This window comes from Physeter macrocephalus, chromosome 13 (genome assembly GCF_002837175.3).
Source record: "Physeter macrocephalus isolate SW-GA chromosome 13, ASM283717v5, whole genome shotgun sequence".
NCBI classification, from domain to species: Eukaryota; Metazoa; Chordata; class Mammalia; order Artiodactyla; family Physeteridae; genus Physeter; species Physeter macrocephalus.
This window is the reverse complement of record NC_041226.1, coordinates 4,996,268-5,022,939: the sequence shown is the minus strand read 5'-3', so window position 1 is coordinate 5,022,939 and position 26,672 is coordinate 4,996,268. Positions and strand designations below refer to the sequence as shown.

The window sequence follows — 26,672 nt, the reverse complement described above, 5'->3', positions numbered from 1 at the left end:
CATCTGGTCCCGGACTTTTGTTTGTTGGAAGATTTTAAATTATGGTTTCAATTTCATTACTTGTGATAGGTCTGTTTATTATTTCTAATTCTTCCTGGTTCAGTCTTGGAAAATTGTACCTTTCCAAGAATTTGTCCATTTCTTTTTGGTTGTACATTTTATTGGCATATAGTTGTTTGTAGTAGTCTCTTATAATCCTTGTATTTCTGCAGTGTCAGTTGTGATTTCTCCTTTTTCATTTCTAATTTTATTGATTTGTGTTCTCTCCCCTTTTTTCTTGATGAGTCTGGCTAAGGGTTTCTCAGTTTTGTTTATCTTCTCAAAGAACCAGCTTTTAGTTTTATTTATGTTTGCTGTTGTTTTCTTCGTTTCTATTTCATTTATTTCTGCTCTGATTTTTATGACTTATTTCCTTCTACTGACTTTGGGTTTTCTTTGTTCTTTCTCTAGTTGTTTTAAGTCTGTAGGGTTAGACTGTTTACTTGAGATTTTTCTTGTTTCTTGAGGTGAGATTGAATTGCTATAAACTTTCCTCTTACAACTGCTTTTGCGGCATCCTATAGGTTTTGGGTCGTCACGTTTTCGTTGTCATTTGTTTCTATGTATTTTTTTACATTTCTTGTTTGATTTCTTCAGTGATCTCTTGGTTATTTAGTAGCACACTGTTTAGCTTCTGTGTGTTTGTGTTTCTTACAGTTTTTTTCCTGTAATTGATTTCCAGTCTCATAGTGTTGTGGTCAGAAAAGATGCTTGATACGATTTCAACTTTCTTAAATTTTCCGAGGCTTGATTTGTGACCCAAGATGTGATCTATCCTGGAGAATGTTCCATGTGCACTTGAAAAGAAAGTGTATTCTACCACTTTTGGGTGGAATGTTCTATAAATCTCAATTAAATCTATCTGGTCTGTTGTGTCATTTAAAGCTTGTATTTTCTTATTTATTTTCTGTTTGGATGATCTGTCTACTGGTGTAAGTGGCATGTTAAAGGACCCTACTATTATAGTGTTACTGTCGATTTCTCCTTTCATGGTTGTTAGCATTTGCCTTATGTATTCAGGTGCTCCTATGTTGGGTGCATAAACATTTATAATTGTTATATCTTCTTCTTGGATTGATCATTATGTAGTGTCCCTCCTTATCTCGTGTAACAGCTTTTATTTATTTATTTATTTATTTTTTGTGGTATGCAGGCCTCCCTCTGTTGTGGCCTCTGCTGTTGCGGAGCACAGCCTCCGGACGCGCAGGCCCAGCGGCCATGGCTCACGGGCCCAGCCGCTCCGCGGCATGTGGGATCCTCCCAGACCGGGGCGCGATCTTGTAACAGTCTTTATTTTAAAGTTTATTTTACCTGGTATGAGTATTGCTACTCCAGCTTCCTTTTGATTTCCATTTGCATGGAATACCTTTTTCCATCCCCTCACTCTCAGTCTGGATGTGTCCCTAGGTCTGAAGTGGGTCTCTTGTAGACAGCATATATATGGGTCTCATTTTTGTATCCATTCAGCCAGTCTGTGTCTTTTGGTGGGAGCATTTAATCCATTTACATTTAAGGTAATTATCGATATGTATGTTCCTATTACCATTTTCTTAATTGTTTTGGGTTTGTTTTTGTGGGTCTTTTTCTTCTCTTGTGTTTCCTGCCTGGAGAAGTTTCTTTAGAATTTGTTGTGAAGCTGGTTTGGTGGTGCTGAATTCTGTTAGCTTTTGCTTGTCTGAAAAGCTTTTGATTTCTCTGTTGAATCTGAATGAGATCCTTTCTGGGTAGAGCAATCTTGGTTGTAGGTTTTTCTCTTTCCTCACTTTAAGTATATCCTGCCACTCCCTTCTGGCCTGTAGAATTTCTGCTGAAAAATCAGCTGATAACCTTATGGGGATTCCTTTGTATGTTATTTTTCGTTTTTCCCTTGCTGCTTTTAATATTTTTTCTTTGAATTTAATTTTTGTTATTTTGATTAGTATGTGTCTTGGTGTGTTTTTCCTAGGGTTTATCCTTTATGGGACTCTGTGCTTCCTGGACTTGGGTGACTATTTCCTTTCCCATGTTAGGGAAGTTTTGGACTGTAATCTCTTCAAATATTTTCTCAGACCCTTTCTTTTTCTCTTCTGGGACCCCTATAATTTGAACGTTGGTGCGTTTAGTGTTGTCCCACAGGTCTCTTAGGCTGTCTTTATTTCTTTTCATTCTTTTTGCTTTATTCTGTTCCACAGCAGTGAATTCCAGCATTCTGTCTTCCAGGTCACTTATCCGTTCTTCTGCCTCAGTTGTTCTGTTATGGATTCCTTCTAGTATATTTTTCATTTCAGTTACTGTGTTGTTCATCTCAGGTAGATTGCCTATTTCCTCTTCATTTATTTGGTCTTGTAGGTTTTTACCTTGCTCCTTCATCTGTGACATACTTTTTGTCATCTCATTTTTTTTTTTTTTTTGTAAGTGGGATTGTGTTCCTGTCTTACTGGTTGTTTGGCCTGAGGCTTCCAACACTGGAGTTTGTAGGCTGTTGGGTAGAGCTGGGTCTTGGTGCTGAGATGAGGACCTTTGTGAGACCTCACTCTAATGAATATTCCCTGGGGTCTGAGGTTCTCTGTTAGTCCAGTGGTTTGGACACAGAGCTCCCACCGCAGGAGCTTCAGCCAGACCCCCAGCTCGTGAACCAAGATCCTGCAAGCCACATGGCGTGGCCAAAAAAAAAAAGAGAACAATAACAAAGTAAAAAATAAAATTAGAGTAGGAAACTAACAGATATGTTAGAAAGACTATAAAAATAAAAATACAGATGAATCAACAACTGGAAAGTACATCAGTACCACAATAGTAAAAAAGAGGAGGAGGGAAAAGGAAAAGAAAAGAAAGAAAAGGAGAAAAAAGAGGGGGAAAAGCCCTTGGCTGTGGAGGGCAGGGCCTAAGCACAGGCGAGGTTTGGGTGGTGGGTGGGGCCTATTCTTAGGACCCACAGGGCTGGAAAAGGCCCTGGGAGCTATGGGGGGGCGGGGCTTAGGCTCAAGGAACAGAAGGGGCCCAGGCGTCCCCCCCACCCCTGGTCTCAGAGGGCAGGGGACCTCACCTGGGAGCCCAGCAGGCTTCGTGGGCTCAAGTGGGAGGGGCAAACTCCCTCCTCTCCTATCCTGCTCCTCCCACCTGCTTCTCCCGTTCTCCCCTCGGCCTCCTTCCTATGCCCCCGGGACCAATGCGGCCAGGGGGAGGGGTGGGCCCTGGAGGGCAGAGGACCGGCCTGGGAGCTCAGCAGGCTCCCTGGGCCGAGTGGGCAGGGCAGACGCCCTGCACTCCTCTCCCTCTCCTCTGGGAGGGTCCCTCCCATCTGCCTCTCCTGCTCTCCCCAGCCTCCCTCCTATGTCCCCAGGACCCACGAGGCCTGGAGGGGGCTTTGGAGCGGGAGTACCAGCCTGGGAGCTCAGCAGGCTCCCCGGCCCAAGTGGGCCAGGCCATCGCCCTCTGTTCCTCTCCTGCTCTTCCCAGAGGGTCCCTCCCGCCTGCCTCTCCTGATCTCCCCGGCCTCAGGGGCGCCGATCCTGTCTGGCCTCCACTTCTCCTCCCCCTTCAGTCCCCCCACGTCCTACCGGTTCACTTGGAGGTTCCTCCCGTCTCCTTGGGCGTCAAGGTCCCCACCAGTGGCCGGCAGGCGCCCTAGTTGGGAGACGCTAACTCGGCATCTTCCCACAGCGCCATCTTAGAATGTATTTTCTGGAGTGTTCTTAAATCAGTCTCCTTCCATGTTATGTTAAAAACTTCCCATTCTGTATTCCCAGTAGATGTTAGCTCTATATTGTTTTAACCACTATTGCTTTATATTACTAATCATTTGGATAGCCCTTGGAAAGAATCTATTTTAATTTCAGTAATGGATTTTTGTTTTTAAAATTTTAATTTATGTTACCTGATCAAAGCAGAAGACACTATAGCACTGTGCTCCTCCACGTGGTGTGGTAACGGTCGCTCCGTGTATATGTGGTCTCTGATGACGGACTACTTGCACTTCATTAATGATTATAGGCTTCGTCCCTGCTGTGTTCCAGGCACTATGCAGAAATTAGGGATAATGAAATGAGACAAACCTCTGCCCTCACGGGGCTGACATTCTTCTCATGTCGTCTTAGCTGTTTCAACCCCTGTTATCTGTTCATCATTCATTCACTCAGGAAGTGTCAGGCACATCTAATGTGCGGCCGTACTGTTCTGAGTGCTGGGGATACAGCAGTGAATGCAGTAGGAAGGGTTCTGGTTCTGAAGGAACCCGTATGTACACAGCAGCATTTCAGGTGCTATGGTGAGACACAGATACAAAAATATACACACATATTCAAGTATTCGTCTTCCTCAAGTGTGGAAATAACTAGTTGTTCACAAATAACAGCTATTAAATAGATTTTAGTAAATAATTTCTCATATTCATTAATCCTTTTTCTCCAAAAGAGCATGAAAGATATTTTATATGGTGAAAAGCTGTAGCTATTTCTGAATTATGAAGAAAACTTACTTTTAGGCAGTGATTTAGTTTCCCTCTTTTATTTTTTTGCATTGATGTTACAGCTGTACGAGGACTTTGATAGCTTACACGTTTCACATACGTTTATTTAATATGGACATTGTCTGTCTCTCCCGCTAGACTGTCAGTTCCTCAGTGTCGGGAGCCATTTGTTTCTATGCACCTTTGTAGTCTGAGGACTTGATCCAGTTCCTGGCACATCGGAGGTGCTTACTAGATATTTGCTGGATGAGTGAATGAATGAGTGAATTTGTTTAATTTGCCAAAGCAAGTTTGAAGTCTGCCTTGCCCATTATGCTGCTTTGCAGAGAAGAAAGCCACCCATAAGAAAGCTAAGAGTTTAAAAATTAAATATAATACAGGTTACAGGGATTGTCGTGAGGCCATTTAGTTGATGATGTTGATGTTCGGATGTTTACGTGGTCTTGGTTGCTGTTTAAAACTACAGTGGCTGCTCTTAGTTTAGGCTCTGCAAGGTTCTGGTATGTTCGGTTTACTATGTTTATAGAAAATGGACTATAATACTTAAAATATTTTAACAAAATAGAGTATTTTCTGATTTACTTTGCATCTCATTTGTAGAGCATTCAGGTCAATTGAGGTATTTCTTTGAATATGATGTCATTGTTCTGTATTAAGGGAACATCCCCCCCAAAAAGATATTTCATCTTTTAAAAAAATAAAAACATTTGCATATTTCTGCTTTACAAAAAATATTTGTTTTGAAAAACATGCATATGTGCTAAAATAATTTAAGAGGGAAGAGTGAGTCTAGCCTGTGGTGTTAAGCCATCATGTAGCTATCCACTGGGGTGAACTATTCGTCCCTCACCCTAACCAGGCCCTTAGCAGTGATTATAAAGTCTTTTTCCTGGTCCTCTCCCAGCCTCCCTCCCCCTATATTCCCCATGACTTCCCCAGTCTGTTTCCACTTTGCTCAAGACCCCTAATCGCCTCTAGCATAATCTCCTTTCAGTCCCCATCTTAGCGGGCCTCCTGAGGTTGGTGATTCTAGATTTGTGACCTGGGGAGGGGTAAGTGAGAGATGGAAGCTCTTGGTTTTGAGGGGTTCCATTCATGTCCAGGAGCTGCCTGGACACGGAGCAGGTTAGGGCAGGAGTCGGGGTGGATGGAGAAACCATCGATCAGGCCATTAGTGGGTGAGGGGAGGTTAGCCATGACCACAGAAGGGTGAGGGTTAAGGGTAGGATGGCCAGATCTTACGCGCTTTGTTGGTTGAGGGAGAGTTTTTATATGCAAGTGAAAGTGTAGTGGTTTAGGGGTGGCAGCAGGAAGCTAGACGATGCCAAAGGTTGAAGAAATGCGGAGTTTAGAACAGAAAGCAGCTCTTATAAGGAACAGCAGACAAAGGGTTGCGAAAGAAGAACATCCCAAGGATGAGGAAGGAAATGAGGTACAATAATAGTGGAGACTAGGAGACTGGGGTGAGGGGCATGGTGGTGTTCTTAGGGATGGAGATTATTGCCTTGAGAGGGAAGGGGAAAGGTCATTGACCTCAGTTATCTCAACTTTGGCATAGACCAGTCCATTGGCGGCACCATCTGAGGGTTCCGAGCATGACTTGGCTTGATCTCGGAGATGGAGAGGATGGCCGGAGGGTTTGCAGAGGTGCAGGCGTCTCACGGTGTGGGTGGTGTGCAGTGACTTCTGCCGGAGCAGGTGGTGGGAGTGGTATCAGATGCTTTGGATCCACTGTCCCTCGTGGGCAAAACCCAGAAGACACGCAGTACAACAAATTAAAGATCAGTTAGAGGTTAAGTCCACATGGGCTAATGCGGTAACTCTTAGGGCTCAGGGCTTTTTTTTTTTTTTTTTTTTTTTTTTCTCTCTCGGTACGTGGGCCTCTCGCTTCTGTGGCCTCTCCCGCTGCGGAGTACAGGCTCCGGACGCGCAGGCTCAGCGGCCATGGCTCACGGGCCCAGCCGCTCCACGGCATGTGGGATCTTCCCGGACCGGGGCACGAACCCGCGTCCCCTGCATCGGCAGGCGGACTCTCAACCACTGCGCCACCAGGGAAGCCCAAGGACTCAGGGCTTTTATTGTTCTTAAAAATAACATAGGGAGTTTGTTTAAGGCTGATCACACCCCTCAGGACAGACTTATAGCAGAGAAGTGAAGTGTGGCTCCAGGCGCAGGCCTGGCATCCTTGTGTTGGCCTGTGACATGCCCATGACCAGAGGTGGAGCCACAGGATGGATCCAGACAGTCTTGCTCTAGCACCTACACCTTAAATGTGATACTTTTCAAAGGTCTTTTTGACACCTAGATTAAAATCAGTATTTTCTTTTAATATTCATGAAAATGAATATTTTCACTTGCTCCCATTTTATCTTTATAATAACCTTGCAGAGGAAGATGGTATTCCATTTTAGAGACAGGAAAATCAAGACCTTTTTCGTTACAGTGGGGTTGAATGTTTTTTCATGTGTTTTATTTAAACTTTTGAATGTTGTTTCTATAAATTGTTGATTTCAAGTCCTTTGCCGACTTTGTTTTTTCTCTTGTGTTGAGATAAACTCTTTATATGTTGAAGATGTTAATAACTTTCAGGTTTCACTGTTTTTAACTTTTTCAATGAGTTCTAATGCATGGAACTTAGTTTTATGCAGTCATGTCTGTAGCTCTTCTAAAATGTAATTTTTTAATTCCTTTTATTTTAGGAAGGCTCTCCCTAAATTTTCTTCTCAATTTCTCTTCTGTCATTTTAAAAAATGTAAACTGTGAACTTCCTGGCACTTATTAAATGTTTACGGAAGCTCTGAAGGTGAAGCTTCCTGACTGGGTGCTCATCTGAGTGCGTTTTGTTGGCTGGACCGCGGGTGCCTTGTGTGGCCAGGTGGCCCCGGCTGCCTGTGTGTGGCTCGCTGGGGCCGGATGGCCTGGCTTGAATCCGGGCCCTGCCGCTTCCTGGCAGTGACTTTACCACTTGATCCCCTTTCCTCGCTTGTGAAATACCGTTAATAGCAGTGTCACAGGGCATGAGACCCTCTGCCCCTGAAGTCCTTCCTCTTCAGGCTCAGGGTGCGCCACGCAAGCACAGGTCAAGCACTTAATGTTAGCGACCCTCAGGTTTCCACGACATTTACTTATTCCTGTAACTACAGGGAACGTTCCACAGAGTTACAGACCTCACATTTGGAAGGGGCCTTAGAGATTCTCTGGATTAAATAGGGAGTTCATGATGCCTTTGTTCCCTAAACCTGACTGCACAGCAGAGTCACCTGGAGGAGCTTTGAAAAGTGCAGGTTCCAGGCCTCATCTCTGACTTAATCAGAATCTCTAGCATGTATGGCCCAGTATTTTTTAATGTTAACAACTTCCTCTGTGGTTCTTACACATTTGTGTTGGCACTGCCAAGAGGTTGTCCAGCTTCTACTTTAAAACTTTCCATGTTGGGACTTCCCTGGTGGTGCAGTGGTTAAGAATCCGCCTGCCAATGCAGGGGACGCTGGTTCGATCCCTGATCCAGGAAGATCCCACATGCCGCAGAGCAACTAAGCCCGTGCGCCACAACTACTGAGCCTGCGCTCTAGAGCCCACGTGCCTCAACTACTGAAGCCCGCGTGCCTAGAGCCCGTGCTCTGCAACAAGAGAAGCCACCGCAGTGAGAAGCCCGTGCACCGCAACGAAGAGTAGCCCCCGCTCGCCACAACTAGAGAAAGCCCGCGCGCAGCAACGAAGACCCAACGCAGCCAAAAAAAAAAAAAAAAACCTGCCATGTTGTAATATTTGTGGAGTAATAGATTAAATGAGTTAATAAAAAGCAGTTGTTTCTTATCTCCTCAGTACATTATGCGTGAGGATAGGTTTTGCTCTTTTCTCATTGATCTATTAGTATTTTTTTTAAAGATTCTCTTTCATCATAACTTTATTTTCTCCAAATTCAGTCATAATTTGTATATGTGAAAGATACCTATTTCTTATACATTACTATAACAGTTCCAAACATTTTACTTAGTTCTGATAGAATACTATTCTTTTTTTAAATTTAGTTTTTTAATGAAGTTATTAATTCTGAAATAAGTCTCTGTATATTCTTATTTTTAGAGCTTTTTGACAACTACATGCAGCAGGATGCCCATGAATTCTTAAATTACCTACTAAATACAATTGCTGATATTTTACAAGAAGAGAGAAAGCAGGAAAAACAAAATGGTCGTTTGCCCAACGGTAATATTGACAGTGAAAATAACAACAGCACACCAGACCCAACGTGGGTTCATGAGATTTTTCAGGGAACATTAACTAATGAAACCAGATGTCTTACTTGCGAAACTGTAAGTATATCATAAAATTTTGTATAGAACAAATCTAATCCATTATATTAAGTGTTCTTTGAGAATGGGTATGAGACATGAACTTGAAAGTTGTAATCCGCAGGTGTAGAGTATATGACTGTGACAGATGTGCCTCTCAGTTGTCTGCTTATTAACAGTGAATACTGAGGTGGCAGAGAAATACTTGCTGCAGTTTGAACCATTTGAGTTTGTTTCACTACAGGAGACCATAGAGCCATATTCTGGAAATTATAGTCTTAGTTGAGCTCGTAAGAAACCTACAGGTCAGGGAAGTATATTCATTTGTTGTTCCTTTTCCTACAATTATGTTTGTTGTTTATGGTTGGAATAAAAACTGAAGCCTACTGTGTACACTCAAGGAGGGAAACTGCCCACTTGCTGGGTAGTTTGTAAAGATGAGCAGTAGGTAAATCTCTTGAAAACGATTTACTCATAGGGTCGGATAACGCAGGCCTCCTGTTCAGTTCTTACCTTGTTCTCCCTTGACGAATGAAAGGTCAGACTCTTACTTAGGCACCTTTATCCAGTTCTGCCAGTGACCCCCTTTACAGCACAGCCTCCTCTCAGCACAGGGTCTGGTTTTATTAGAGTTTAGTAGTTTGCGTCGCATGTGGTCACCATGCTTCCTTTAGCCTCCTGCAATCTGGAACATGTTCATAGTCTTCTTGTCTTTTATGATACTTACATTTTTAAAGACTATGCCCCTCCCCCTTTTAATCTAACATTCCTCATTTCAAGTTTGTCTGATGTTTCCTTCTAATTAGGTGCAGGTTGTGCATTCTTTTTTTTTATTTTATTAATTAATTTTTTATTTTTGGCCGCATTGGGTCTTCGTTGCTGCCCGCTGGCTTTCTCTAGTTGTGGTGAGCGGGGGCTACTCTTTGTTTTGGTGTGTGGGCTTCTCATTGTGGTGGTTTGTCTTGTGGAGCACAGGCCCTAGGCACATGGACATGAGTAGTTGTAGTTGCAGCATGTGGGCTCAGTAGTTGTGGCTCGAGGACTTAGTTGCTCCGTGGCATGTGGGATCTTCCCGGACCAGGGCTCGAACCCGTGTCCCCTGCATTGGTTTCTTAACCCCTGCGCCCCCAGGGAAGCCCGGTTGTACATCCTTGGCCTGGACAATTCATAGTTAGTGTGTGCTCGTTAGGGCGTCACACGCAGGCACACAGTTCCTCCTGCCCCTCGATGGTAAAGTTGATTTTGCTCTCCCATTTGCGATGTTGTTCCGTTTCTCCACTTCGTGATGACCTTTTTCTATGCCCTTGTAACTAGTAGGCAGACTGTGGGAGACACAGATATTCTTGTTCCTCATCAAAGTCTCCCCCCAGGCTTAGCATTCACTGATGCTTTTTGCCCAATCCAGTCTTTACTGTGATGGTTGTACTGCTAGTTTTGTTCTTGGTTTTGTTTTGTTTTTGTGTTACGCGGGCCTCTCACTGTTGTGGCCTCTCCCGTTGCGGAGCACAGGCTCCGGACGCGCAGGCTCAGCGGCCACGGCTCACGGGCCCAGCCGCTCCGCGGCATGTGGGATCTTCCCGCACCGGGGCACGAACCCGTGTCCCCTGCATCGGCAGGCGGACTCTCAACCACTGCGCCACCAGGGAAGCCCACTGCTAGTTTTTAATAGCAGAGGAGAGTAGCGTGGTCAACTGGAAAAGAGTCCACAAGCTAGAAAAGTAAGGGAAGTGCTTTATGGATGTTGGAAATAATAACATAGTCTACTCGGTTAACTGAATCAGATAAACTTACACTGGCAGAGACTAATAAGGAACCGTCTTTTTTTTTTTTTTTAATAGATGTAAGAAAAATGGAGTGGGAAGTACAGAGAGTTCCCAAATTGCCCCCCTCCCCGCTTCCCCCTGATGGTAACATTCTTGGCATTAGTAAGATATATTTGTTGGAATTGATGGGCCAATGTCGATAGATTGTTATCTAAAATCCATAGTTAACATAAGAGTTCATTCTTGGTGTTGTCTGTTCTTTGATTCCTCTTTGTTTTGACAAATGTATAATGATGTGTCAGTCACTACAGTATCCTACAGAGTGGTTTCACTCTGTTCTCCACGTTTTCCTGCTTCCCTCCTCCTCAACCCCTGGCAGCCACTGGCTGTTTTACTGCCTCCATAGTTTTGCCTTTTCCAGATGCCATGTGGTTGGAATCGTAGAGTATGCAGCCTTTGCAGATTGGCTTCTTTCACTTAGCAGTATGTATTTGAGGTTCCTGCATGTCCGTTCACAGCTTGATAGCTCATTTCTTTTTACTGCTGAATTACGATTTATCGTCTGGAGGTACCAGAGTTTATCCGTTCACCTACTGAAGGACATCTAGGTTGCTTCCAAGTTTTGACAATTATGAACAAAGCTGTTATGAACATGCATGTGCAGGTTTTTGTGTGGGCGTAACTTCTCAGCCTCTTTGGCTGGTACAGCACTGAGCACGCTTGCTGGATCCTGTGGTAAGAGGAGTCTGTTCAGCTGTGTAAGGAGCTACCGGCCTGGCTGCACCTTTGCACACTCCCACCAGCTGCGAGTGAGAGTTCCTGTCGCTCCACATCCTTATCAGCGTGTGCTGTTGTCAGTGTTTTGGATTTTAGCTATTCTCCTGTAGATGTGCAGTGGTGTCTTGTTGTTGTTTTAATTTGCATTTCCCTGATGACATACGGTGTGGAGCCTCTTTTCATGTGCTTATTTGCCATCTGTATGTCTTCTTTGGTGAGGTATCTGTACTGGTCTTTGACCCATTTTGAAAATCAGGTTGTTTGTTTTCCTATTGTTGAGTTTTTAATTTTAAGTATTAAATTTTAATTTTGAGAAAGTCCAGTTTTTTCCTTCATGGAAATGCTTTCGATGTTCTTTAAATGCTTTTGGTGTTGTATGGAAAAGTCATCACAAACCGTCAGCGGGTGTAGAGTCGTTGCGAGTGGGAGGCCCCTCCCATCGCATCGCGTCATCTCCTTGCACGTAGGAAAAGTGAGGACTAAAGTTCTGTCCTGCTCCAGTTCAGATGAATAAATAGTAACTTCATTTTTATAAGGTGATTTATTCATAATTCAAACAGAACATTGTTCAATTTGGGGGGGAAATAAAAGAAAGTCATAAGTGAAGATTATAGTTTGGCATTTGGGGCTAAATTTTTTTCTTAAATGATAAAACAATACAGATATCACATCCTTTGCCAAACATTCTCATTCAATCTTGGCCTGTGTTTTTTAAGAAATAGTGTATATGGTACAGTTTGTTCTATGCTTCACAGTATTACCAAGAATTAGGGGAACTAATGGAATTTCACATCACACTAGCCTTTGCCAGTAAGAAGATCAGTCACAGGTGCACTTTGGTGTTTTACCTCTACATATAATGAAAGTTATTCATTCAGTGTCCTTTTGGATAACTTGGGGGAAAAAGAATTCTTGGTATACTTAATTATACTTAATAATACTAATAATAGAGTGCACTTAATTCTATCATTTTGGAACAGTGATTAAAGAATCAAAGGTTGTATAGCAATTATACTCCAATGAAGATGTTAAAAAAAAAAGAAATCAAAGGTATTTCCCTATCTTTACAGATAAGCAGCAAAGATGAAGATTTTTTAGACCTTTCTGTTGACGTGGAACAAAACACATCCATTACTCACTGCTTAAGGTAAGTGCAGAGTTATTTACTTTGACATGTAATGACTGTCTTTGGTTTAGAATATTTTTAAATGAATACCTAATTTTCTGGTATAGACAAAATTATTTTGTGTTTTACACAGGGGTTTTAGCAACACAGAAACTCTATGCAGTGAATACAAATACTACTGTGAAGAATGCCGCAGCAAACAGGAAGCACACAAACGGTAAGTTAGTGTTTTTAACATTTATAGTGATTCTTTGGCAGTGTTGTAGATGGGCTTTTCTAGCAGAAGGCGATCTGTGACAATTTGCAGTGCGAAAACATTCTTTCTTTTATCACCAACAGCTCAGACTCATTAGGTAATTACTAGATAAACAGTATTCACCTCTGTACCCTCAGGTGATTTTCTGCATTTAGTGATTGTTTAACAATCATAAACCAATACAGTTAAAATATTTTGCTTTGAAGCTTTCTTGATTATGTAAACTTTTTCTTGGTGAGGAAGGATGAGGGGAAAGTACTTTACTCACCCTCACCCTAGTTTCCACTGTTCCTACATAGGATTTTGTACCTTCTCTCAGTATCTTATTATAAAGGCGGTATTTTGGTATCAAGGAGTTGAATCATCATCATCATCATCATCCTGATTATTTTACTTTTTATTTTGAATCAAACTCAGAAAAGTTGCGTGAACGATACTAACAATGTTTTTTTTACCCTAAACCATTTGAGAGTGAGTTCCTGATATGACGTGCCAAGATCCTGGACGCTTGGGTAGCTAGCTGTTTCCTACCAAAAAGGAAGTCTCCTATGGACTGTATCCATCCAGGTCAGGAAAGTAACACTGATGTGTTACTGTTATCATAGACCTTATTTTAGTGTCACCAGATGTCCCAATAATGTCCTTTATAGAAAAAGGGATCCAGTCCACAATCACACATTGCATTTAGTATTCATGTCTCTTTAGTCTTTTTTACATTTAGAACAGTTCCTTAGTCTTTTCTTGACTTTCATTATCTTGGCACTTGAAAATTACAGATTAGTTATTTTACAGAATGTTCTTCTTTGGCTTTGTCTCATGTTTTTGTATGATTAGGTTCAGGTTATGTCTTCTGGGCAGGAATCACACAGAAGTGATGCTGTGTTCTTCTCATTGTGTTCTTTTAAATGGCACACGATTCTAATATGTGTCAAGCGTCAGGGTTCCCAAGACCACTCCTGGGTTTGGTGATTGACTAGAGGACTTGCAGGACTCAGCATATATAGTCGTGCTCACAGCTGAGACTTATTGCAGGGGAAGGGGACAAGTACAGTCGGCCGAGGGGAAGCCAGGCCAGCTTGCAGGAGTCCTGTCCCCGTGGGGTCACACAGACGTACTTAGTTCCTCCAGCATCGAACGTGACAACGTGGGAGAAGTGCTGTCTCCCAGGGAAGCTCGTCACCAACTCGGTGGCCGAGATTTATTGGGGGCTGGACACGTAGGCATCCTCTGCCTGGCGCGTGCCAAAACTCCAGGCTCCTGGAAGGGAAGCAGGTGTTCGGCATAAACCGTATGATTTGCACAGACAGTTCTCAGGGGCATCGACACACACTTGTCAGTTAGGGAACAGTTGGGGACACCCCCCGGTCAAGTTCCCGGATGTTAACCCAGGACCGTCCTTGCACCCGGCCTTTCCGAGGACGGTCTGAGGCCTGCTCTGGGACTCTGTCTTGCACATCCCGTGCCTGGTACTGTTCTCTTTGGACACTTGACTAAGGTGCTGTCTCCCAGGATTCTTCACTGTGAAGCTGTGCTTTTCCCCAGTTGTAATTCATACGTATTTTGAGATTGAAAGTTTGATGAGAAATGGGGATATTTACAATCTTTTTCATTTTTTAAATCTCAGTGAGGACTCAGGGATTCCTGTTTTATCCCGTGTTTAATGATTGTCTCGTTTATTTTCATGTTCACATTATCCCGATTTGGCCGGCAGGAGCCCCTTCCCGCTGCCTCCTGTGTCTTTTGCCCCGTCCCTTCGTTCTCCAGCCCCCCTTTACTCTCTAGTGCAACAAGATGTCCAGGCTCGCTTTGTACCTTCCTTGCCCCCCACACTGGTACCAGCCGTTTCTCGAAGGAGCCCTGGTTCCTTTTAGGGGGAGAATAACATTTAAAAACCAGGACCGTGGTGTAGCTGTGCTCGTTGCCGTTGCCGTGTCACTGTTCCTGGGCCCCCTTAGTGAACAGAGCTGGAGGACGTGCGTGCTCGTGTACATATGTACACACATTTACATCTGTACTTATTTATCTGTTGGTCTATCTGTATCGAAAAACCACAAATTCACAACAGTACCTCCAGTTTCATCCAACACCATAGGGTTTATTCTGGTTTTCTCCTTTTTAATATTCGTAAGCCCCTCCTCTGACAGTACAGATTGGCTCCCATGATCCTTATATATTTAACAGTTTGGTCAGTGCCCCTGTAGGTAGTCAGGCTTACCACCGCACCCCTGCCCCCCAGAAATAAACCCGCATTTATATGCTCAATGATCTTCAACAGATGGTGGTGGGAAAACTGGGTATCCACATGCAAAAGATTGAAGTTTTGCAAAACTTCACAAAAATTAACAAAAATTTCACAAAAATTAACTCAAAATTGGTTAAAGACCTAAACATAACACCTGAAACTATAAAACTCTTAGAAGAAAACATAGGGGAAAAAAAATCCTCACGATGTTGAGTATGGCAGTGATTTCTTGAATATGACACCAAAAGCACAAGCAACAAAAGCAAAAACAGATAAATGGGACTATATTAAACTTAAAAACTTATGTGCAACAAAGGAAACAACGGAATGAAATGACATGAATGGGAGAAAATATTTGCAGAATATTAACAGAATGGGAGAAAATATTTGCAGAATATTAACAGAATGGGAGAAAATATTTGAAAACCAGATATCTGATAAGAAGTTAATATCCAGAATATAAAGAACTCACACAACTCAACAGTAGAAACCAAATCACCCAATTAAAAAATGGGCAAAGGACTTGAGTAAACATTTCTCCAAAGATGACATACAGATGGCCAACAAGCATATGAAAAGATAACATAACTAATTATCCGGGAAATGCAAATCAAAACCACAATAAGATACCACCTCATATTAGTTAGGATGGCCGCTTTCAAATAAAAAGAGAAAATAATGAGTGTTGATAAGGATGTGCAGAAAAGGGAACTGTGCATTGTTGGTGGAAATGTAAAATGTTGCAGCCACTGTGGAAAACAGTGTGAAGGTTCCTCAAAAATATTAAAAATAGAATTACCGTATGATCCAGCATTTTGCTTCTAGGTACATATCCAAAAGAACTGATAACAGGATTTTCAAAGAGATATGTGCATTCCCATGTTCATTGCTCTAGTATTTACAATAACCAAGAAGAGGTGGAAGCAACTTAAATGTCTGCTTGACATTAAGTTTATAAGAGGAAACTGTGGAATTTTATGTACAATTATTAAGCTTTTCTGTGTGGTCAAGACTTGCCCTTTTTCTTTTCTCATATAAACATTTAAAGCTATAACTTTTCCTCTAAACGCTGCTTTGGCTGTGTTCCCACAAATTTTAACATGTTGTATTTGCATTATCATCCATTTAAAAATCTATTCTAATTTCCCTTGTGATTTTGTCTTTGTCCCATGGATTATTTAGAAGTATATAGCTCAGTTTCCATATTTCAGGGGGTTTTTTGCTATTTTTTTGTTTTTTATTTTTTGTCGGGAAAATATATCCTGTGATCTCTGTCTTTTGGAATTTATTGAGACTTCTTTCATTGTCCAGTACATTAGTGAATGTCCAGTTGTACTTGAGAAGAACATATATCTTCAGTTTGAAATGGAGTGTTCCATAAATGTTGATTAGATCCATAATTTGGTTGTTCATACCTTCCCTGTTCCTACTGACTTTTTTTGTTAGAGAAGTCTGTTAAAGACTAACTCTGTGCATTTATCTGTTTATTTCTTTAATTCTATCAAATTTGGTTTTTGGAGCATGAAGCTTTGGTATTTGGTACTTGGAAGATTGTGTCCTCTTGATTAATTGGCCCTCTTTATTATGGAATGTCTTTCTTTATCTCTAGTAACAGTCCTTGGCTTGGGTTCTACTTTGTCTGATATTAGAATCAGCCAGAGCCAGCTTTGCTGACTTTGTTAATTAATGTCTTTTTCCATCCTTCTACTTTTTAAAAATAGTTTTAAATTATAATTAGATATTGTCTAATTATAATTAGATAATAGAAAGGTAAATACCTCTTACGTTAGTGCAAAATGAACACACCTTATTGTTTTAAAGATGTAAAAGCAAGAAAATGTATATCATAAATTCATCCAAATTTTAATCATTGTGTAGTAGGTAAATGCCATTAAAAAAAAATCTAAATAGAAAATTAATTTATAAGTCAGTTTACAGAAGATAAAAATCAATGTCGGGGACTTCCCTGGTGGTCCAGGGGTGAAGACTCTGTGCTCGCAATGCAGGGGGCCCGGGTTCGATCCCTCGTCAAGGAACTAGATCCCACGTGCTGCAACTAAGACCCGGCACAGAATGCGTGCGTGCATAAATAAATATTTTTTTAAAAATCAATGTCTATTTCAAACTTTAACTAAAAAGGAAAAAAAAGTTCTCTGTGCTCCCGTTTTTTTCTTCAGCATATTTGTCTTTTGGAGAAAACATTACATTCTGAGACCACTTTTTTAACAACAGTGACAGAGATCAAGAGCTCCCTAAGGTAACCTTTCTCCACACATGTCTGAATGGAAGGAAAACCAGAATCCTATCAATTCTTTGGTGTATTGGTGGAATTGGTGTTTCGAGCAGGAAATCAACTTCTTTGTTCTTCCTTCTGCTGCACAATCTCCATAATGAATTTGACTCAGCTTATATATGTGTTCATTTCTTCCTGAGCCATTTCAGTATGAGAAAAATTTTGTGAGATAGTCTCTCATCATCTTTAAAATGTGGCTCCACAAATATTGGTGTTTGACTTTATCCTGTGTCTCCTCACAAGTGTTGGGTTTCGTCTGGGAGGAAGTGCTGCTGGGAGGATCCGTGTTCCTGCCATGTTGTCTGACGGGGCGTATTTTACAAGCCGGCATTTGGACGTGTTCTCTTTTCTCCATTTGCGCTTTTCCCCCTCTGCTCCGGCTTAATTTCTAAAAGCACGTTTTTCCTAACCCCCAGGCCATCTGTCTCCTCTTCCTAATCTTAACTGACTGTATCTAATACACTACTAACATGTTTAACACTTAGAAAAATCCTTGTGGGTTTGCACCTCACTGGACATTTTCAAAGGATAGTTTGCTTTTATTGTTTTGAAAGAGTTTGTTTTAGCAACTCTGTACCAGTTTAATTGAACATCTGATGTTTAAGAGTTGGATTACTTTATATATAAATATATATCTTGACTTTTTTACTTTCCGTAAGTATTTTCCCATGCCATTTAGAAACTTCCAACAACATTGTTTGAAGTTGTATAATACTCTGTTGTGTTTGTATTGTAATGTATTTCAGCATTTCCTGTTGTTGAATAGCTAGGATTCTCCCACTTTTTCACAATGTAAAATAACTCCAGAACTGAATTCTTCTCAGAAGTCTTGTATTTGAGATGATATATTTAGTTTCGATTACTGAGGCAAAGGCCATAAAGGCTGTTAATTTGTGTTGCTAGATTGCTTTCCAGGAATGATGAGGTTTTACATTGATTTTCGCTAATGTTTTCCAAAAGCCAGATTAATAAACATTTCTGGAATAATAAGCTGCCGCACCACATTTAAGATCTGAAGAATGCAGATCTAGAATAATGCTAAAAAATGATTTGTTTTCACTTCATTAGAGGCAGAGGTTTAATAAATTTCATTTTTTAATTATGAAAAGTGTTTTGCTTCACTGAACACACACCGAATTCAGTTCTGTAGTGTTTGTCAAGTACCTACGTGTGCTAGGTGGAGAAATATAATAAAAGAGATGGTTTCTGTCCATCCGGAGTCCAGACCCTAGAAGAGAAAGACCCATAATCATCTAAATGTTTCATAGTGTAATAAAATGTACAGATATGAAGTGAATGTGTAGAGTGCTGATGGAGGGTTGAGGAGAACAGTTATTTGTGCCAGAAGATCAAGCGTTGGCACTGAAGTGAAATGGGGGAGCGGAGGCATCTCGGGGAGAGGCTGCCTGGAGGGGTCTTCAGGGCATTTGGGGATGGGGAGGCCCATGCTTTACAGGTAAAAGCTTCACTCCTGCGTTTCCAGGTTATTTTATTCCCTTTCCAGGATGCACGCAGCCACTGCTCTTACTAAGGAGCTGTTCCTTGTCTCTGGCAAACGCCTTTAATGGATGGTCTTTAATGCTTTTCTCACTGTCTCCTCCTGTCTGTCTGTTACTGAATTATGTAGCTGAATAGAACAAATGGATTTCAGCCTCCATTCACCTCCAAAGGAGTGAGTGGCCTTAAGGAACCGGTTTTTCCTGCAGCTGGCACAGTGACCTATATTTCAGAAGTACAGAGTTCTTAATAAAGGAATGTACCGTCATATCTCTTTGGGAGCTGTACCGAGTGCTGTGTCAGATTATGTGGTTTGGTGATGATGCGGGGCAGGGGCCGTCTTAAGACTTTCAGAATTTTGCTTTGCTAATACAAAAGTCATGGGTAGAAATATGCAAAAGTGGGCAGTGCCAGGCTATGAAAACTATCAACTGTTACTTGAATCGTGAAGTTTGATAATTCTTTTAAGGACGTGGCGAATGTCTTTTATGAAATTTTGTTTTCATGTTTATTTTAACAGGATGAAAGTTAAAAAGCTGCCCATGATTCTGGCTCTGCATCTGAAAAGATTTAAATATATGGATCAACTTCATCGATATACAAAACTTTCTTACCGGGTAGTTTTTCCTTTAGAACTTCGTCTGTTTAACACTTCAGGCGATGCAACCAATCCCGACAGAATGTACGACCTCGTGGCCGTCGTGGTTCACTGTGGAAGGTAACAGGGCCGTGGGCCATGCTGGCAAGATGCTCAGTGGTGGGCAAGTGCACGCACAGGATGCTCGTGAGCCACTCGGATGCAGGCCTTGCGGAGGTTTCTGTAGCCCTCGGTGCTGTAGGACGAAAATAAGTTTATTTCAGATACATTTTACCATTTCCTTCTTAAAACGTTTATATATTAAAATAGTGTGTTATTGCCTGGATTTGATACTTGTTCTTATTATTTAAATATTATTCTGGGAACTTTAAGTCCTGTTAGTTTTTCTTTTCCTTTTTCTTGATTATTGGTAAAAAAAAAACACTGCTTAAAGAGATTTTACAAAATAAGTTATTTCTTAGATTAATTGGATATGTTCATCATGTTAATGATTGTGAAAAACACTTTCAAAAGGTTTTGGAGATAATCTTCAAAGATAAGCTTTCTGATTTTATAAGTCCGTGTGTTTGTTTCCTGTTAGCCAATATAGTGTACCATCTCATCTATAGATCTTAATTTATAAAATAGCTCAAAAAATTCTCAAACCACAAGAGTATCACATAATCAACATTTATATTTGGAACATACAGTCTTCATTGACTATTTAGAATTTCCTGTAATAATTATTTATTTATTTATTTATTTATTTTTGGCCGCACTGTGCAGCTTGCGGGATCTTAGTTCCCTGACCAGGGATGGAACCCAGGCCCTGTCAGTGAAAGTGCCGAGTCCTGACCACTGGGCCTCCAGGGAATTTCCTCCTGTAATAATGTTAAAACAGGGCACTCATCCTTTCCCCCTGGCTGTTGGAAACTTGTACTAACAGCGTGTTGTACTCCAGCCTCTCATTAGCTGTCCCTCCCTCTCCCAGCTTTCTGCTCAGAATATGTCAGGACAGCTGGGAGGGAGTCCACTTCTGTCACAGTCTTTAACCTCCATGGTCTGGGTCAGTCCATCTCCTGCCTCTTATCCTCAGCAATAATCTTTGTTTTCCATTTTTGGAGCATTATGTTTCTAAAGTAAGAGTGATGACCTCTGAACAGAGGAAAACAATATTGGGTACCTTACAGAACCCTGGTGTAATGATCAGACTGGAGGTTTATTTTAGCATTAAAAGTGTTTTTTTTTTTAAGTTTTGAGGTATTTTCCTCTGCAGTGAAAAAGTGCTCTCTTTGTGTCATTTTGTCACCTAAAATATTCATCTCAACTATGGAATCAAAGATCTGAGGAAACTTGGAGGCAGCTTATTCTTATATCTGAGGTTGCTACTTTTGAAATAGTATTCACCATAAAGAATAATCTGTGTTGAAAATTACTTCAAAGTCTGTAATATAATAATTGTGGTAGAATTATAATTTGATTTAAAAATTATATATAAGCTTTTATAGTGAGTCATACTTAAACTGGGAGAGGTTAAAAATCTTTGACGTGGGGCTTCCCTGGTGGCGCAGTGGTTGAGAGTCCGCCTGCCGATGCAGGGGACGCGGGTTCGTGCCCCGGTCCGGGAGGATCCCACATGCCGCGGAGCGGCTGGGCCCGTGAGCCATGGCCGCTGAGCCTGCGCGTCCAGAGCCTGTGCTCCGCAACGGGAGAGGCCGCGGCGGTGAGAGGCCCGCGTACCGCAAAAAAAAAAAAAAAAAAAAAATCTTTGACGTGTTCTTTGTAAAGAATTTCTTTTAGGGACTTCCCTGGTGGTCCAGTGGTTAGGACTCTGCACTTCTACTGCAGGGGACACGGGGTTCGATCCCTGGTCAGGGAACTAAGATCCCGCAAGCCACGAGGCACAGCCCAAAAAAAAAAAAAAAAAAAAAAAGAATTTCTTTTAAAAGAAATAATCCCACCTTTATTTTTACATTTTTCTAGATTTCTGTATTCCAGATTTGTTGAAAATGAGATGCAGAGGCAATTATAATAATTATAATGGTGCTAAGAGTTAAGTACTTAAAGCTAGCACTAATAATACTAAAAAAAGTCACTTGTTTAAAGAAGTTTATGAAGTTGGAGCTTGATTTCAGAGCCAAGGATTCGATATCTTTACTTTTTCAAGCATCCCATGGAATCTTTCCTCGAGAAAAACTATTGCCAAGGGTTAAGACTCAGAAATAATTCTACATGCATTGTTTTGTAGTTTAGTTCAGCATGTTCTGGCTGTGATCGCCTCTCCTCCCCCACAAAAATGCTAGAAATTTTTATTTAAATCTTTTATAGAAGCAAATTGGAAAATTACTTCAAAAATAATAATTTTAAAAGGCAACTAAGAATTTTATAGTATAGCTTTATATAGAGAGAATGCTGGTTATATCTCTCAAAGTCGAGTACTGATTATTTGGTTTTAAAATTGAATGCCAGTTCAGATCAATGTAGCTTGATCTTTTGGGGGAAAGAATAGGTAAGGAATATTTTTATCTGTTTCAGTTTTTCTACTTTATAGAACGTGGAATATAGGGCATAGAAGAGCAATGCTAATAAACTTTGTATAAAATTAACTTTTATTTCTCTTTGTTTTAGTGGTCCCAACCGAGGCCATTATATTGCAATAGTTAAGAGTCATGATTTTTGGTTGTTGTTTGATGACGACATTGTAGAAGTAAGTAGTTTCCTAATTTCTTGTTCTTCTTCAAAGTTGTGTATGTATTTTGCTCTTGACTTTTTCCTTCCAGCTTCTCATTGTATATGACAGGTCTTCAGATTGTAGTCTAACTTCTACTTCTTACTCCCTAACATCCAGTCCCATTGCTGGAATGGTCAGCTAACCTTTAAAATGTTTAGAATAGGCACTTCCCTGGTGGCACAGTGGTTAAGAATCCGCCTGCCAATGCAGGGGACACGGGTTCGATCCCTGGTCCGGGAAGATTCCACATGCTGCGGAGCACATTCACCTGTGCACCACAACTACTGAGCCTGCGCTCTAGAGCCCGCGAGCCACAACCGCTGAGCCCGCGAACCACAACTACTGAGCCCACGTGCCACAACTACTGAAGCCTGCGCGCTTAGAGCCTGTGCTCCACAACAAGACAAGCCACCTCAATGAGAAGCCCTCACACCTGCACAGCAACCAAGAGCAGCCCCTGCTCGCCACAACTAGAGAAAGCCCGCATGCAGCAACAAAGATCCAACGCAGCCATAGATAGATGAATAAATAAAATTTTAAAAAAATGTTTAGCATAAAACAAGGGAAATCTTTCAACAACAGAGCTAGTTTTAAAAAAACCACTATTAACAAAATAATTTATTGAGCTATAAGACACAGTAAAGTATGCAAATTTTAAACAACTTAAATTTTTACATGTGAATGCACACACGTGCACACATACACGTAACCACCATCTAGATCAAGATATAGTATATTTTCAACACCCCAACAAGCTCCCTTATTCCTCCTCCTGGTCAGTACCCACAGCTTTCCTCCCCTACCCACCATCCTCTGGAATCCACTATTTTGAATTTTATTATGTTATTGTGATTAATTTTGCCTATGTTTGAATATAAGTGGGCTCATCCAGTGTGACTGCTTTTGTGTCTGGCTTTTTTCACTCATCAGTACCTATGCAACTCAATCTTGTTGCCTGCAATAGTAGTTCCTTCTTTATTGCTGTCTAATTTTCCATTGTACAGATATACCACGTTAGAAACTCGACTTTTTGTCCATTGTTGACTATTACAAATAAAACTGCCTTGATTATACTTGTACAAGTCTTTTGTTGGACATAGGCCCTCATTTTTCTTGGGTATATTTTTGATTGAACCATATGAAATAGCCATTTTTGAAGGTCCCAGATGGTTGACAATTAGTGGTTTCCTACAGTTCAGCCTATACCCAGGAATAGAATTGCTGGGTCACACACAGGGTAATTGTATGTTCAGCCTTAGAAGATGATGCTAAACATTTCCCCCAGCGTCTGGGCCATTTTACATTCCTCCCAGCTATGAATGAGAGTTCCATTCGTTCCGCATTCTCACCAATACTTGGCATCATCCGTCTTTTTAATTTAAGCCTTTTGGATTGTGCAGAGCTGTTTTATGAATGAGAAAATGAAAGGCATTATTCTAAGAAAGGTTGGGGATTTTATTGGATTTAAGCAGTTCAAAGAGCTTGTTTTTGTACTAATGTTTATGTTTTGCCTCACAGAAAATAGATGCACAAGCTATCGAAGAATTCTACGGGTTGACGTCAGATATCTCAAAGAACTCTGAGTCTGGCTACATCCTTTTCTATCAGTCCCGGGACTGAGGGAACCGCCATGAAGGGAGACTTTCTGCCTCATTTCTTCTCTGGTTATTTGGAAAAGGATCAAAGCACCAGTTTTCCAAGAAAAGAGAAATGCAGGAAGCTCAGGGGGCAGTAGCACACTTTGCACACAGTAAAGCAAAGACTGGATTAACACGCTCTTCCTACCATGGTAGTTGATTGATTTGCTCAGGTATCATGCTGTCTGCGCAGTTCCACACAACAAGGCAGTGAAATCAGAGATACCAGCTCCTCTTGTAAAACAGCCTTCCAGTAATTGACATGCATTTTCTCTTCATTAATTGCACCAATAATGATGGAACTCCTTGGGGGTGCAGTAGAAAGAAAAGGAATCTGTGAGGTTGTACTGACAATTGCAGGAGATGATGTTGAACACACTGCATACGTTTGCCTGGTTGAACACGTCGAGAAGCAATACTGGGTGGTCTTTTCAAGCGTAAACCAGAAATACTTTTGGGCCCAACACTTGCAGTTGCCTTCCTGATGTAAAGAAACTAACAGATACTAGAATCCAGTGTCAGGAAGACAAATACGTTTGCTTCTCTGAAGAAGCTTATAATAATATACAGTGTATGTATATCTAGGGAACAGTTGGTTAAAAGTGGCTTTTTGTTTCCCCAAGGGGAAAGACTGGCTTTGTAATTATAATTTTTTTCCTTATTTATTTTACTTAAAACTGGTAGAGTCTAAGTATTGTATGAATTGCCCATGATTCTGTCAGTAAATTTGAGCATATTTTTATTAGTTTTTGTCAGTTTAACTAATCCTTTTGTTTGTTTCTGTTTTTAAGGTGAATTTTAAACTCTGTTTTATTAAATCATAAGTTACCTTAAGAAAAATTGCAATGAGAGGAGGTACATATTCTTTTTCAGGAGGAACTGATATCTCTGGCTAAATATTTGTCCTAGTGGTCAGTCAGTTATTTTATTCAGTTTTAATTTCAGTAAAATTAAAAACTATCAAAAATTCCCTATTATTGTGTAATGATCTAAGAAATCCTGGTGCAGTGGTGGCGTGCTGGTCTTGAGAGTTCTTCAGTACTCTGTTTCAGGTTGAGGCCACGTTTGGAAAACTCATGTCACAGCAGTTACGTTATTTTCAAATGTTCTTTATCCTGGAAAGAAGTGATCCATCCCAGCCCCAGCTCCTGGAGAGCTAACAGACCCTGTGAGGATTACATTTTAATGAGGTCGACCAGAAGTACTTTGAAAGCAAGTCTTTTTTTTTTTCCCCTTCCACCTTTACAAATGTTACTGGAATTTAACTTTGTGTTTAAGACTTCATTCTGTAGGGAGTTTCAAGAAGTAATATGTGTGATGTAAGATGTATGTAAACCGTTGCAGTTGACACTTTTCCATTAATCAAGAAGTTGTCTGACAGTGGCCGAATGTAACTTGCTGAAAATAATTGAATATACAAGATAATAGCAATCAGGTCTTAGATGTTCTTTATCCATGTTTTTCCAGGAAGTAATCCTTTTTTTTTAATTGTTGTAATTTTGTAAACTTATTTTACTAATACTGTTGAATCTGAAAAACAAGCAACAAAAAAATGTTTCGTCTGCTGCTATTATTAACATTTATTATCTGTATCTTTTAGCTCAGGAAGTGACTTCACCTATTCGTTCCATGGATAGATCTTTAACAGGGTCACTTAGCTAATTGGGCTGTTGAAACAGATGTGCTGGGAGAAAATGATGATATATTTTGACAGATTGCTTTTTAAGAGACAGTTTCTAAAGCCTTACCCTGGCTGGAATGGTTCTGTACAAATTATATGGCCTGCCTGATCTACCAACATGGCACAGAGACTCACAACCAAGAATGTGGGCAAGGTGATAGCTGCGGAGGTGGATGCCTTTTTTTATTTTGAGGGCTTCAGCCAAATTGTCTTGGAATTTAAAGCTAAATTTCTGCAGCTTTCAGGATGGAGACGAGGAGTAACGTGAAGCTGAACCAGTTCTTACTTGCGTTGGGCCACAACATGTATGAGAAAGATAGATGAAGTCATTTGCATAAAGGTACAGCATTGGGATACTATGTCGTGTTTGTTTTTACATTTTGCATTTAAAAAAACATACAGTGACCTAAAAGCCAAGGTTAAATTTCCTCTTAAAGCAGGTTCTAGCGTTGTTTTTGAGTTCCATGGTAGTCACACACTGTTCACATCTACACCCTGTTTAATAGGACGACTTGACTTGTCAGGAGGGGAGGATGGGGTGATGGTTCTCAATTTTCTTTATACACTCTAAGTGCAGCTGCATCTACGTAAAATGTTTTGAAGCTTCTCAGAAATACAGTATAGTTTAAAAACATGTAGGGTTAGGGTCGGGGGGGAAAAATGCAGATGTAGTGAGTAAGAAAAGGGACCCATATAGAACGTGTTGTGAGGCTGTGTGCTGGTCCGACTGATTGAAATGAGGGGCGGGTTTCAGTTGTAAATGGTGGCTGATTGCTGTCTAACTGTGTACATGTTTGTTGGGATGGCTGTCCCACATTTTGTATATTGGAATAAAAATTTCTATAAATTATCATAACTGAAAGTAAATATTCTAAATTAAGTCTCACTTCTAAGTCACATGGCTTCTGTCTTGGCGGCTTTACCTTTAGAAGCTGGCTCGAGACAGGATCCCTGAGACTTTAGGCAAAGGGAAGAGGTGGGGAATGTGATATATGGGTCTCGTCGCCTCTAACCATCCGTGTAGGGTTTTTTCTTTCCTTGACGGCAGTAGAAAGACCTCACTTCCATAACTTACTACTCTTGATACTTTCTTTAAAGCTACTTTTCAGTAAAGATTCTCTCATGAGGTATCTACCTGGGAGTTGGGAGGCTAAGGCGCTCAGGTCCTGGCTCTTCAGTGAATTTAACTGTGTGACCTTGGGCAAGTCACTTAACCTCTCTGTGCTTCAGTCTCCCTATATTGTAAAATGGGAGTAATACCTACCTCACAGGGTTGTTGTGGGGATTAATTAGATATAATGTCTGTAGAGC

The 26,672-nt window shown here is 41.0% G+C and overlaps 1 protein-coding gene and 1 non-coding gene across 2 annotated transcripts in view; both read left to right on the top strand.

Annotated features, from left to right (window-relative positions):
• The window catches only part of USP12 (ubiquitin specific peptidase 12), an 80,077-nt gene extending 53,691 nt beyond the window's left edge, over window positions 1-26,386 (top strand). The window contains exons 4-9 of the mRNA XM_024125958.3: window positions 8,573-8,802; window positions 12,392-12,468; window positions 12,581-12,664; window positions 19,256-19,453; window positions 21,941-22,019; window positions 23,562-26,386. Of these exons, the coding sequence (XP_023981726.1) occupies window positions 8,573-8,802; window positions 12,392-12,468; window positions 12,581-12,664; window positions 19,256-19,453; window positions 21,941-22,019; window positions 23,562-23,663 (770 nt within the window). The 3' untranslated portion in view covers window positions 23,664-26,386. The remainder of the gene's footprint in view (window positions 1-8,572; window positions 8,803-12,391; window positions 12,469-12,580; window positions 12,665-19,255; window positions 19,454-21,940; window positions 22,020-23,561) is intronic.
• Window positions 21,118-21,191, top strand: TRNAR-UCU (transfer RNA arginine (anticodon UCU)). Its single transcript has one exon. It is a non-coding gene; the product is annotated as a tRNA-Arg (tRNA).
• Window positions 26,387-26,672: the final 286 nt, after the last annotated feature.